The 12668-nt window shown below is 52.6% G+C and overlaps 5 protein-coding genes across 5 annotated transcripts; 2 read left to right on the top strand and 3 right to left on the bottom strand.

The window, feature by feature from the left end:
• Positions 1 to 1956: 1956 nt before the first annotated feature.
• On the bottom strand, positions 1957 to 4278 carry CC84DRAFT_835304 (uncharacterized protein). Its single transcript, XM_018187598.1, has 2 exons — positions 3730 to 4278; positions 1957 to 3507 (listed from the first exon to the last, which is right to left on the bottom strand). The coding sequence occupies exons 1-2, from the start codon at positions 4181 to 4183 to the stop codon at positions 1997 to 1999; spliced, it is 1965 nt and encodes a 654-aa protein (XP_018033748.1). The 5' UTR covers positions 4184 to 4278; the 3' UTR covers positions 1957 to 1996.
• A 2311-nt stretch (positions 4279 to 6589) lies between these two features.
• Positions 6590 to 7448, top strand: CC84DRAFT_835234 (uncharacterized protein). The gene has a single exon (XM_018187597.1). It carries the CDS (start codon positions 6816 to 6818, stop codon positions 7344 to 7346), a length of 531 nt encoding a protein of 176 aa, XP_018033747.1. The 5' UTR covers positions 6590 to 6815; the 3' UTR covers positions 7347 to 7448.
• On the bottom strand, positions 7435 to 9341 carry CC84DRAFT_1206771 (uncharacterized protein). The gene is made up of 4 exons (XM_018182057.1): positions 9116 to 9341; positions 8941 to 8964; positions 8849 to 8893; positions 7435 to 8799 (listed from the first exon to the last, which is right to left on the bottom strand). Exons 1-4 carry the CDS (start codon positions 9272 to 9274, stop codon positions 7810 to 7812), a joined length of 1218 nt encoding a protein of 405 aa, XP_018033746.1. The 5' UTR covers positions 9275 to 9341; the 3' UTR covers positions 7435 to 7809.
• A 147-nt stretch (positions 9342 to 9488) lies between these two features.
• CC84DRAFT_1165626 (uncharacterized protein) lies at positions 9489 to 10341 on the top strand. Its single transcript, XM_018178764.1, has one exon. It carries the CDS (start codon positions 9710 to 9712, stop codon positions 10271 to 10273), a length of 564 nt encoding a protein of 187 aa, XP_018033745.1. The 5' UTR covers positions 9489 to 9709; the 3' UTR covers positions 10274 to 10341.
• Positions 10342 to 10486: 145 nt separating this feature from the next.
• Positions 10487 to 12148, bottom strand: CC84DRAFT_1248304 (cyclohexanone monooxygenase; the record flags this gene model as incomplete). The annotated part of the gene is made up of 1 exon (XM_018184259.1): positions 10487 to 12148. The coding sequence occupies exon 1, from the start codon at positions 12101 to 12103 to the stop codon at positions 10487 to 10489; it is 1617 nt and encodes a 538-aa protein (XP_018033744.1). The 5' UTR covers positions 12104 to 12148.
• Between the last annotated feature and the right edge of the window lie 520 nt (positions 12149 to 12668).

Below are 12668 nucleotides of genomic sequence, written 5' to 3'. Positions count from 1 at the left end.
ATATGTGCCCTTCTACCTGTCTACTGTCACGGGTGTGTTACAGGGTGATGAGAACAAATGCCGTTGGGTATTGAATGTCGTAGTTCATACTTCTGACACTGAATCTTCTTATAGAAGCACTTCGAGCTGCTCATAAACAATGCGTTGAGGAACGTAGTCTCAGGAGTATATCAAGATGACATGGCTGATAATCGACCAAAAATTTGCACGAGTTCTAGAAACCCTACTGTGATGCATGCTCCTTATAGACATGAAGCATTTCTAGACTTGAAACCATGATTGAGCAAGTCTACCGCGCAGGGATTTCATGTGGGCGAAATTCCAGCCAAGACCTGATCTCATCGGCATGTATCGAACGTACAGTATCCATTACCCCAGTCGGCAAAAGCCGAAGCAGCCAAATTGCTGCTACCTGTTTAGTTTCTTCTGGTCCTGAGGTATCAGAGACATACAGCTCCCCCTTCAATGCTCAGATACTCACAATGACTGTATGTGTTATGCCGGTAGGATCTGCAGATGCCTCCAATGATGTCAAAGTAATCTTACTGGGACTGACAGTTGCAAAACTTCCATCGCGGCACCTTTTGTTTCCACATGTGAAAAATGTCGATGATCGCTGGTATCGGCGGCATGATAGGATACGATTGGGATAGTCGATCAATTCTGAGTTGTGAGTATTACTCAGTATTCTGTTTGGTTGACTTCGTTCGGGTTGTCGCCGTGTAGTGGTATTTAGCGAGTATAAGACACTCTCGAATCTAATTAGTAACGAGAACGTAGCACATAGTAGGCCAAGACTTTATAGTATTACTGAAACGAGGCTCAAATGGTCCATATGTGGTAGAAATTGGTCGTGCGGTCTTCCATCGTGTCACTGTTACAGTACTGCACCCGAAGGCGGAGTTGAAGAGAGCGAGAGAGAAGCATGAGAGTCGAAACGGTATAGTGATATTCGTTGTGTGCCCTTAATGGTAGTCAAGATACAGTGCGTTCGACTGTTAAGCGTGTAGTGGTGGCATATGATTGCTAACACGGAGGAAGTCATAAACAGCACGTTCCGGGGAATATACCATGGGCAAAGACTGCAATGCAACGCAATACGATATCGAAGCTAGATCCGGTCTGAACGCACTCGCTCAAAATAGCCTTTTTACGAGAACACTTTGTCTGACTACGAGTGGCGTGTCTGTACAGGGACACTGGACCTCTCGTCCATTTTAAATGTTTGTCATCTCCAGAGCTATACCAACTTCCCAACCAACACACCGTGCGTGCGCATCTCGCCCATAATAACCGTAAAAACGCCCACGCTTGATGCGATCGATGTCGCTATGCCACTGCCGTTCCATGCTCTCTCGCTGCAATAGAAAAGAAAAACGCTATTCTTAATTAAAATCCACTCTTCAGAGTATGCATGTGCCTTGACTTTTCCAGCCTCTCTTGCAATGTCAACTAATTCGCGCCCGACCGATGGGATCCTACGTACAAGACAAGCAAGCAAACATAGAAAAGAGAGTTTGAAAGAATGTGACTAGGCCGAGAACCCATCTCCAACGTGAGGACACTTGCCAGGTACAAGATTCTGATGGAAAATGAAGAGGTCGTGTGCCTCGGTAGACTGGAATAGAGGACGATGGCCAGATCCTCAGGCATTAATAGCTGACTATCATATCAAACGCCTTTCGCTAAAGCATTTTAGGAAGTTCAAATACAAGCAACCGTCACCAGCACAAGAGCCCATGTATACCATGTTACAGACCTCTGAGGTGAGGCTAGAAGGAAAAACGAAAAAGACAACAAAATATAAAAAAAAAAATCGTAAGCGGCGGTCGAGCCGAAAATATGCAGTCCGGCAAGCCTGCGAAGCGAGACAGCGTACCGTACAAGTCTATGGGTATAGTCGTCAATCCGTGTAAGTGTGCAAGGGTATCTTGTTTTCTTTTTGATCTTGGGCGTCGAGTCGTACTGAAAGAGGATCGAGGGGAAGTAGCCAGACTTATTGGGCATCCCAATCCAGAAGTGGAAGCATTCTGCGATCGAAACGTCCTACTGGCGCTGATGGTACAGGTAAAGAGGATGAGTCCCTTCTCTTTTGCTTCGTATCTTCTGATCCAATCGTTTTCAATTTCTTTTTCTCAGCGTCGGGATCGTAATCGTACGAGGCGGTGACTGAGACCTTGTGTACATGAGTGCTGAGAGGAAGTTCGTACTTGAATGTGCCGCGGACAATAAGCTCGAAGGGATACTGTAAAACTTCCTCCCATCGTTCGGTCCCTCCGGCCTCAGTCTTGTTACCAGGGTTCGATAGACGGATTTCTCCAACAGATTCTACTTGGCGGTGATTGAAGAATGTACCGTCGAATGTGAGTGGCGAGTCGAAGTGGAAGATGCGGCCAAGCGACATGGTTCTTGGCTCTTCAATCGGATCTGTACCTTCGTCAACACCATCGGTGCTTGCGCCTTTCAGATCGTCAGCCGTTGATGGCTGGACCGGGAGCCATCCGTCCTCGTTTTGTGGTCTGCCATTGCCATGCTCCCGCCACCATTTGTCCGAGCCAACATGCTTGCTCTTGGCGAACATGATAACATCCATATCCGAAACAGTAATACCTACAATGTTCGGATTGACTGCACCGACCACGAGATCCATGATGATCTCTTCTTGACTAGCCACAACGTTCTGGATCTCGCGAATCTTTAGATCGGTCAATTGCTTAGTAGAGGCGAAGACCACGCCGACGGCAGTGAACACGACAACGAGAATAATAATTGACGCAACCAGGCATCCAGCGAAACGCCGGCACCAATTGCCTTCTCCGCGGCGGTTGCGACGTTCGAGCTGGCGTAGCGTAGCACTGTTTGGTCGTCCATGGCGTGAAGTGCGCGCCCGTGGGCTTCGGGTTGAAATCAGTGGCGTCCGCTCATCGTCGGCTGCGTGCTCGGTATCGATATCGTAGCTTGACAATTCTCCATGCTTCTTCACGCCATTCCCATTCCCATTGCCATTGCTATTGGCTACGCTAAATGTCTGGAAGCGGGGACTATTTGGCTGCGATGGATGTCGTGATGAAGGAGCTCGGGCGCGCGAAGAACCCACGAGCGATGAATCGCTGTCCATTACGAGATGATGCAGTGCCCCTCGTCCTTGGCCATGTCGCCCGATGTGATGGTGGTGGCGGCTGCCATTCGTCCTGCCGGAACCGAGGCGTACTGTACCGTCACCACGGTCTCCGTCGTAATCTGCATTGGCGTTGTTGTACGGATTCGGAAATTTCATGCTGGGCTTCTTATCGGGGTTCTTGTGCTCGTTTCGGATGGCAAGTCGCGGATCAACAAGGCTTGCGATGGAGGTCATGCTAGGCGTGCGCGAGTGGTGGTGACGGCTGCGGTGCGGTTGTTGTTCCGGGGGATTCGACTCGTAGATGAAAGTGGCGTCAGAGTCTGAGGAATCGGCCTCATTGACTTCACTAGCCACCTTCTGCTCGAATACATCTGCCTTGGAGGACGCTTTGCGAAGCCTGGAGTTAGTATTCGGATAGAAATACAGAAAGGAAGGGGGTTGAGCAGCCAGGCGTCGTGTCATCTTAGAGCTCGGAGGCGACATGGTCAACAAGGATCTGTCGCTCAAGCAATAGGAGACAGGACTGCCGGAGGAAGACACGGTTGCCGAATGAGGCGCGCGCTCCAGTCTACTCGGATGATCGTGGTGAGGAACTATGGGCGACCTACCAGTGCCTGAGTTGATAGAAGGCGCTTTCCGCTTCGGAGCCTTACGCTCTTTTCTGGGGCGTATCGTCTCGTTGCTGGGCTTCAGACGAAGACTGCCATCGCCACGCCCTGAGGCGGAACGGTCCTGATTTCCAATTGTCGTCTGTGCGACCGAGGGCACTGTTTCAGTCTCGACTGTCATGTTTCGTAATGGGGCTTCGGTGCGCGACTTGACTGTATGGAGCGACGAGAACGAAGGCTTGGATGTCGGGCCGCTCGGCTGCTGCGTGGAGGCAGAGCGATGCTCCTGCATCCTGGCCTTGTGTCGGGCGCTGTTGTCGCTGCCGTTTTCGACAGGTCTGGTTCTCGCGCTAAGGTCTTCGGTAATCTTCGACGGCGTGACGTCATTGTTATTGTCGTCGTCGGCCGTAGTGGACGCGGCTGAGCTGGAAAGTACGCTGCGGCGGGTCAGCATGGCGGGCACGGCTAAGAAGAAGCTTCCACTATGACATGCGCTCGCGGACGCGGGCGGGGCTGGCCGTGCGGGGAAGGCACCTCACCTGTATGCATCGTGGCCGTCCTCGCCAGGCGTCGTCGGCACGCTGGACTCTTGAACCGTCTCGAGTTTGGGTGCAGCACCGCTGGTTCCTCTGCCAGACGGCTTCATGCTTAGGGGTGCTTCTTCTGGGTCGCTACCCACGACGTCATCCCTGGCTACAATGCGAGAGGCCGGGCCGGGCGACGAGCTCTGGACGATGATGGACGGCGTCGCGGCCGGCTCCGTCTTCTTGTGCTGCTGGTGGGCGCGCACCGAATTGTTACGAGAGCGGGAGCGTGTCTCTGCCGAGGGCGGCGGCGATTTCAGCCGGGGAGACACTGGCCAGTGGGGCGTGTTGTCGCCAGAATTGGGCCCCGAGGTCGGCTTGGACGGCCTGGGCACGCGCGAATGCTCCTGGGTCGAGGCAGCGGGCGGCAGCTGTGGGATGCTGGTCGACGAGAGGGCGCGCTGGATGGCGGCGGCGGAGGGGACGGTGGTGCTGGGGCCGGCCATGCTAGAACCCCGATTGGGGCTCGCGTCGTTGCTGCTCTTGCGCGAAGCACGCGCAGACCTGGGCTGCGTGTCGGCGGGCTGGGTGCTGCGCTGCGAAGGGCGTGCAGGCGACGAGTTGCGCGACGACATGGGCGAGTTGGCTGCCGACTGCGCGCCCGACACGTTGAGCGAGCGGGCACCGTTCTTGGAAGGGTGCCGCATGGGGGTAGAGCCGCTGTCGGCAGGTGTCGCGGTGGAGAGCGTGGGCGTGGGCGTGGGCGTGGGCGTGGTCGACGTGGGCGTGGTCGACGTGGGTGTGGTCGACGTGGGCGTGGTGCTCGACGACGCAGGCGCAGAGGCAGGCTCGGCCGTCTCAGACGAGCCGGTCAGCGAGCGGAACGAGTCGTCGCGGGAGTCTGTCATGCTGGCGGCGGCGCGCTGCTATTGGCATGTCGCGAGGCGAAGCTGGCCTCTGCGATGGCGAAGTGAAGCGTCGTGGTGGGTGCGCAGTTGTGCACAGCAGCCGAGCCGAATGGCGGTAAGTGTCAAATTGCTGCAGCAGCAGGGCCCGCACACAACGCGGCGCGCCGTCGTTGGCTGGGCACGGTGCGGAGAGAGAATCGCCGGCGAGGCAGAGACCGCGTGGCATTTGCTGTGGCGAGCGGCGCGCAGCGAGGGAGACGAGAGGTGAGAGTGAATGCAGATGGACCGCAGCCTGTAGCTGAGATCCGTCACCACGCTACGGCCCGAACCAACATCACGAAGACTGCCAGCGCAACACACCGAACACAGCAAATCACAGGCACCCGTGCGCCCCGTCAGCTGAGCGCGCCGGCGGATAAAACCAACTTGTGCTTGCTGTGCCCGCCGTGCATTCGCTGCGCAGACTGCCGACTGCCGCCTGCCGCCTTTCATAGGGCTGCGCCTGTCATCCTGCCTGCATCATACACACATTGTTGGCACCCAGCAACCAGCACCAACACGTCCACGCGTCTGGACTCTCCCCTGGCGCTAGACTCGATACCCGTCCGCCCAGGTTCTCCCGGGTTGGCTCACCTCAGCCGGGAGCGCGTGTGTGGTGCCGCCAGCCATCATCTGCCGGTACCTGTCCCTCTTCTTGACAAGACATGACAAAGCGCACATCACATGTATGCGACCAGGCGACTGTCTGAGGACTCGGCTTACGCGCCTGTGTTCGACGTGATCGGAATCTGAAAGCCCAACACATTGTAGATAGCCCATTCCTGCCTTGGACTTCTCGGCCGCTTCGTCGGGTTCGGCTCCTAGCTGCTTGGACTCCGATACATAACGAGCACCTGGGCTCTCTTTTGCGCATGCCAAATTGCTTTTGACAGTGCGCATAGCCGTATTATCCCGCGCCACCGAGGCATTCACAGAATCGACGACCGACCTTTCCAAGAATACTCATGCACATGCTTAGACAGAACGGCACAGCATACTTTGTTATGCCATCACTGGAAACACGTATGGCTGCACCTGTTGGAGCTAATCTCAACTGGCGGTCTATCCTCTTGACCCGCATCCTTTGGCTCACTGTCCTAACCCGCTTCACTTGGTCTATGTACCGATGTATAAATGATTTCTGCGGATCCAGCACCAGTGTGGGCCGATTCTCGTCTAGATCACGGACGGCCAAGTTCCTGCGCGTGTTAGATTGTCTTTGTCGGTGATATTGATCTTCGCTCTCGAACCTTTGAACCTTTCTAATCACGTGAACGTCGTCAAATCTTGAAATCTTTTGTATATGTTGTCGAGGCTATCGCATTGCAAATGTAAACATCCGAAATCCATACCACTACTTTAAGTATACATTCCATCGTGAACATGGTGATACGCAGGGTTGGCAGCGGAGGCCGTTCTCTAAAAGACCCAGCACGCTTCGACTGTTCCGTATCAAAGCATACGTCATTCCCTCCGCCCGCTCGCCTCCGCAGTAACCTCGACACCCACTCTCACCAGCCACGCTACGCGCAAGCCATTTCGCCTTAGCCATTATTCAAAATTGGACATATCCTCATACCCCCTTTTCACACCCATTTCCCTCGTCGCAAACACAATGTCTGGACAAATCCCTCGCAACACCAGCCAGCCACCTCAGTATGGTTCGGACAATCAAAACCCTTACTCCAACCCCTGGGGTTCCGAGTCCCAGGCACAGAATACTGCACAATCCCATGGCCAACCTACGCAAGCACAAGATCATAACCCCTTCCACACTCAAGACCAACCCCAGAGCTACGACTCGTTCGTCCAGGAACAATCATACAATCCTCCTTCCCAACCCCCGCTGGGCCAGCACAACGAGCAATATACCCCACCTCCAGGTCTTCCGCCCCGCCGTATAGGCACCACCTCTGAGCAAGCCTTGCCTCAAGGCCAGGATCGCTCACATCAGGTTGAGGTGATGCAGAGCTATGAGATGTCGCGCCCGCAAACGGAGGATGAGCAGAACCAGGCAATTCTCGAGCGGGAGTTCCCAAAGATTGATGGCAGTTTGATTGCAGCCATCTATGGTGACTCCGGGAGTTTAAGTGCCACGAGGGAAATGTTACAGGAGCTGAGCTCGACCGAAGGTCAGGGATCATAAGTTTTTGGGCAAGGTCGTGAAATGTACAGACACTGGTATGCACGCAACACGATTTGATCAACGACGAATGAAAGTACTATTACCTCTCCATTTGCATCAAAGCAATGTTTTAGGAATTTACCAATACCGACGGGTGCAGAGTGCCATAATGTACAGAAGAACGATATCCTGGTCGCATTGACTCATGTTCAAGGACAATAGGCAATGAGATCGTTGTCAGTACAACTATTGTATGACGTGCTTACACTCTTGCTCAACGCCAGAAAGCACCATACGACAACCTTCGTTTTGACGACAAGGGGCATCTGTCCATTCAAGTATGCTTCTTTCCCAATGTTGTTGTATCACTTTATGCTGAGATAGATGTTGGCGATTCTTTGTACTGATTTGTCCGGAAACATTTAATGCTCCATTTTGGAGTATGACGATGGCGGCAAAGGGACTTGGTATTCGCAAGACAGTCTCACGGAGGTATCCAACCAACCACTGACACCGGCCATCGGATGTGCACCCTATCTTCGTCCCTTAGTATGTTCCAGATACCCGCAAGTACGTGCGTTGTCCAGCCTTTCATGTACCAGAAGCTCTCCATGTCATTCATTAGTACCGCAAAGTGCGCGTATATGACGAGCGGTACGGTCTGATGTCTTTGCAGTGCCTCCAAGAACTCCTCGTGCATGCGGAATAGCCACGCAAATACGATGTGATACTCGCCATCCACGCCGCCGTAACGGTTGGAATAACATTCGAGCAACACTTGATGCGCATAGACATTTTGAGAAAGCTGGGCTGGTTTGCTGGCATATTGAATGTAATCGCTCAGCTCAGCAAGCGGCTCTTCGTAAGCCAGCGTGCCGGCGACATTGGGAAGCGGTTTAGCATGCGCACGGATATTGGGTGCCATAGAGCGCGTGAAGTTGTCGTAACCCACTGTTTCCAACGTGGTGCGGATGCCGCGGAACATTACAAGCCAATCTGAACGTCCCTTTTCTCCAAAGGCGAGATACTCCCCGGGCTGTGGCCCTCGTGCCCAGGTGAAGGTGCAAATGAGCTGTACGGAGAGAAGAACCGGATCACAGTTGTCTTGGTGCAGATGTGATAGTTCGGCTGTCACCACGGGAAGTGCAGTGGCGTAGTGATGGTCAGCCAGCGCAACATATTCGTCGCGACGTTGCGGTCGAAAGCGTGCGAGATGGCTTGCTGTGATGGACAGGATTAGATGAAGGATATGGTGGTGTGAAAGCGCGAGCTCGGTCACCTGCGTGCGCCAGAAGATGGCGCCACTGGTCTGGGAAGAAAGTGTAGCGCTGGTAGACGTTGTCCAGTGGTACATGAGCTCTAAATCTTCGACATTGAGTGCCCCGAACAGACTGGGCGCTACTACTGCCTCTGCAGGGCTTGGTGCTGCTGTTGTCACCGCCGCCTGGGAGGAGGGCAGATAGTCACAGCGGACCTGTCGATTCAGTTGGATTGGCAAAATACGGAACGGCACCTGTTCTCACCTGTCGGTTTCTGCAATTTAAACATTCCGGTTTCCGCTCATCGCACTGCGGCAAGGTTAGAGTATGGCATAGCTCGGGCAGAACGCTGGCACCTTGATCCGTCGAAGTTTGCAGTTCTGTGAAGTCAAAGTCAGTGAGTGTCTCTTGAAATTGGAAACAGTGCTTTGCTGGTGCTTAGCTAAAAATGAAAAAAGAATTAAAAGAACATTGAACAGTCTCTTCTTGTTTATCAAGTAGATCGCATATCTCGTGCACCCAGAAACTTACCTTGCATCCGAATCGTGACTTGCGATGCGCTCGCCTCTTGATTGCCTTGTTCTCAGCGCCCCGTGCAGATCCTTCTTCTGGAGACGGCCGGCGTGCCACACCGTCGCTTCCCTCCGGCGAGTCGGCAGGCTCGCTGGGTGTCGGCAGGGCGTCTGACATCAGGATCCAACGTGATGAGAAAGAACGAGTACGAGCGTATACGCAGCGGCGGCGCGTACGAGTATTAGGGACCGTTTCATCTCAATGCTAGGGAGCGGCCGCGCTGTCCCTGAAACTGTGTTGGCTTGCGTAGTTATTACGGAGCAGGCTGTCCACCCGCGTATTCGGCCGCTTTCGCTCCCTTCGTATCCGGTCCGACTACATATGTACCATAGGTATCTAAACGGTGCACCAGCCACCAATGAAACGTTGAGGCGGTCTTTAGAACCATCAAAGCGGGTATATATGTAGACCGGCAGTCGCTGATGGTTACCATCTTAAGTCTTTTCTCGACCTTCATTGCCTTCCAGACCTACTTCCACGTTGGCAGCTGCCACGGCCGTGATCCCAAAGCAAGGTCCGTAATCACAATCTCGACCTCGGCCTCTGCACATCATGGCCGCCCCGAAATCTACCTTCCGCTCCGCCGTGCACACTCGCCTCGACAAACCTCTCGTCAGCCTTTTCCGTGTCATCCAATTTGCCTTCGCCCTGGGTTCCGGCATATCCTACGCCATTGAACTCTCGCACGAGCATACTAGCTCGGAATTTATATTTGCACAGCTCGAATTTGCCATCACTATCATTACGCAGATCATCGACGCTTTTACATTACGTTCCTATCGCCTGACTTTCCTTGTAGAGTCAACTATCTGCGTTCTCTGGCTCGCACTATTTGGTGTCTTTTACCAGATATATCCAAATGGAGAAGAGCTACAGAGCCAATACGACGACATGACCTTGGGTCGTGCGAAGACGGCAGTGTGGCTAGACTTGATCAATTCCTTGCTATGGTTGGGGAGCGCTGTATTTTCAACGGTAATGTGTTGTGCGGGGACAAATGGTGCGATAAAGTGGAATCTCGAGCAGAGTAGAGGCAAAAATTCGAGGAAAGACCGGGAAGGTGCCGCAGAGATGGAATCAGGTGTATTTCACGAGCGTCCGCAAGGTAGCAGGTAGGATCCGTTGCCGTTATATGAAGAGATATTCGCTGCATCGACGGCGTGATGAAGGGTTCGAGTTCCTGGAGAGAGTAAAGTATATCAAATAAGTGGATGACATGAATCTCATGAATGCGGATTTCTCTTGTTATCGTTAGGCCTGCATACCGAAGGCGAGCCCTGTTAAAGTAAGACTATGGACCAGTTTTCCTGCTTCCACGAAATCATTTCCTTAACGAAACCGGAATCCCTTAAAACCAGCTGCTTTCTCTTCGGCTATTGCCGCGCGAAACCTTCCAATGCCTCCAAAATACAGCCTCGGCGCAACCTTCTTCCCTGGAATGTTTTCTCCAAAGAACCAACTGGGCGTCTTAGAAAACAACGTCAGCTCTGCAACTTGTTCGGTCTGTTCACGCCATCGGTTCTCAGCCTCCTGCAAAGCCTCAATGATGCCAATTCCGCCTTCTCTGTAACGAACCTCCTCAGCCCTTGCGATTAGATCCCGGGCAAATTCCGCCGCTACTTCGGCCACGGGCGGATTGTTTGCGAAAACAGACCCCGGTCCATTGACGAATAGAAGATTTGGGAATTCCGACGTCGCAGCGCCAATGTGTGACTTAGGTCCTTCGGCCTGCCAGTGCTTCTTCAGCTCGACACCGTTACGGCCGCGCATGTTGAGTCTGGTGTAGCTCCCATCAATGGCATCAAACCCGGTCGCAAAGACAATCAAATCGACAGCATGAGTCTTTCCGTCAGCTGTATTGATACCATCGGGGGTAATTTCAGTGATAGGTGCCTTCTTGAGGTCGACTGCGAAGACATTGTCCTGATTGAAACGTTCGTAGTAATGATCGTCGGTCAAAGGCCTTCGAGCAAACCAGTCAGAAGACGTCAGCACCTCTGCCTTCTGTGGGTCCTGAACTGTCTCCTTGATCTTGCGGTGTATGAACTTGATGGCTTCCTTATTTGCGGCTTCGTTCGTGGCAAGGTCCGAAAAGCCGCCGAAAAGGAAGTGAAAACCGTTGCCTTCTCTCCACAGTCGTTCAAACACAATCTCTCGATCTTCAGGTGACAGCGATAGCGTTGGGCGGCCAGGCTCTACGAATCCAAAGGCTGTATTCGACAGGAACACATCTTCCCAGATCTTGTCGTAGCGCTCGTTGATTCCTTTCCTCTCTTCTGGCGTAACAGCTCGAAAGCGCGATGGTATCACATACTGAGCGTGTCGGATGAAGTGGGTGAGTGATTTAGCCTTCTCGCTCAAGCTGCTCACGATCTGAATTCCCGACGCGCCGCTGCCGATGACGGCCACTCGCTTTCCCTCCCATTGTATATGTGGGTTCCAATTGGAGCTGTGAACCGTCTGGCCTTTGAATGAATCTAGGCCCGGTATCTCAGGAACATTTTTATTGTGAAGAATGCCGATAGCCGTCACAAGGTAGCGGGTGGTGTATTCCTGTCCAGTATTTGTGGAGACTATCCATAGGCCGGTCTGATCATCCCAATCTGCCCCTCTAAGTTCAGTATTGAAATGAATCAAAGGATACAGCTTGTGTTTTTGCGCCACCTCCTGGAAATATGCCTGAAGTTCCGGTTGATGAAGGTAGTTGTTAGGCCAAGGATGTTTCTCGAGCAGTTCCTTGTCCCAAGAGTATCGATACACATGGCTGTGGATATCACTTCTCGCACCGGGGTAGCTGTTCCAGTACCACGTTCCGCCCACATCAGGCGCTGATTCAATGGCTCTTACATTAAGCCCCAGTTGCTTCAAAAGATGAAGAGTGTAAAGACCTCCAAATCCAGTGCCAACAACAAGTGCGTCGTGATGATTGTCAGGTGCCGATCCCATGTTCGAATGCAAGTCAGCGTTGATCAGGATGTTAGTGGCTCGATGTTCTCTGCAGTGATAATGTAAAAAAAGAACAGTTCGAAACTCCCACTACAGGAACATCACATATATATACATATGTGTGGCGCTTGCACGATTTCAAATTTCGATGGTGAAATTCACGAGGGTTTTGGCTAATAGCGCTTGCGCAATTGCTCCATGATATGACAGTACCAAATGTAAGTCGTCACACGAAGCACGTCATTTCTCCACCAGAATCGGGATTCGCACGTCACCCAATCCCGTGCATTTGCCCCCCACCAGACATGCGTGCTCCTTGCACGAATGTACCAATATCTGACACATTGATGCCTTTTTACTGTGCGGTGAAACTACTAGGCTTCACGTTGGATAACCGAGGAGCTAAATTGTTGACAGATGTCTCATGTAACGAGTTAAACGTCGCTATCACCTACGAATCGGCCCTGGGCTGTGATAAGTGGAAACTCGTAAACCCAAGGTTAATACCTTAGAAAATTAAGGATTAAGAAAAGAGCCAGGTTAGATAGTAGTATATAGAGATGAT

The sequence above is a fragment of the Paraphaeosphaeria sporulosa genome (assembly GCF_001642045.1).
Source record: "Paraphaeosphaeria sporulosa strain AP3s5-JAC2a unplaced genomic scaffold CC84scaffold_7, whole genome shotgun sequence".
Classification (NCBI taxonomy): Eukaryota; Fungi; Ascomycota; class Dothideomycetes; order Pleosporales; family Didymosphaeriaceae; genus Paraphaeosphaeria; species Paraphaeosphaeria sporulosa.
This window is presented reverse-complemented; position numbering and strand designations above follow the sequence as displayed.

Bases quoted from the DNA above. Each gene is read 5' to 3' on its own strand.
- CC84DRAFT_1165626 (XM_018178764.1), top strand. From the start codon at position 9,710: ATGGCCGCCCCGAAATCTACCTTCCGCTCCGCCGTGCACACTCGCCTC.
- CC84DRAFT_1206771 (XM_018182057.1), bottom strand. From the start codon at position 9,274: ATGTCAGACGCCCTGCCGACACCCAGCGAGCCTGCCGACTCGCCGGAG. The intron at 8,894-8,940 runs GTGCCAGCGTTC...ACCTTGCCGCAG, and splicing joins GCAAACTTCGACGGATCAAG to TGCGATGAGCGGAAACCGGA. The intron at 8,800-8,848 runs GTGAGAACAGGT...CTGAATCGACAG, and splicing joins TAAATTGCAGAAACCGACAG to GTCCGCTGTGACTATCTGCC.
- CC84DRAFT_835234 (XM_018187597.1), top strand. From the start codon at position 6,816: ATGTCTGGACAAATCCCTCGCAACACCAGCCAGCCACCTCAGTATGGT.
- CC84DRAFT_835304 (XM_018187598.1), bottom strand. From the start codon at position 4,183: ATGCTGACCCGCCGCAGCGTACTTTCCAGCTCAGCCGCGTCCACTACG. The intron at 3,508-3,729 runs GTAGGTCGCCCA...GGCTTCGCAAAG, and splicing joins TTCTATCAACTCAGGCACTG to CGTCCTCCAAGGCAGATGTA.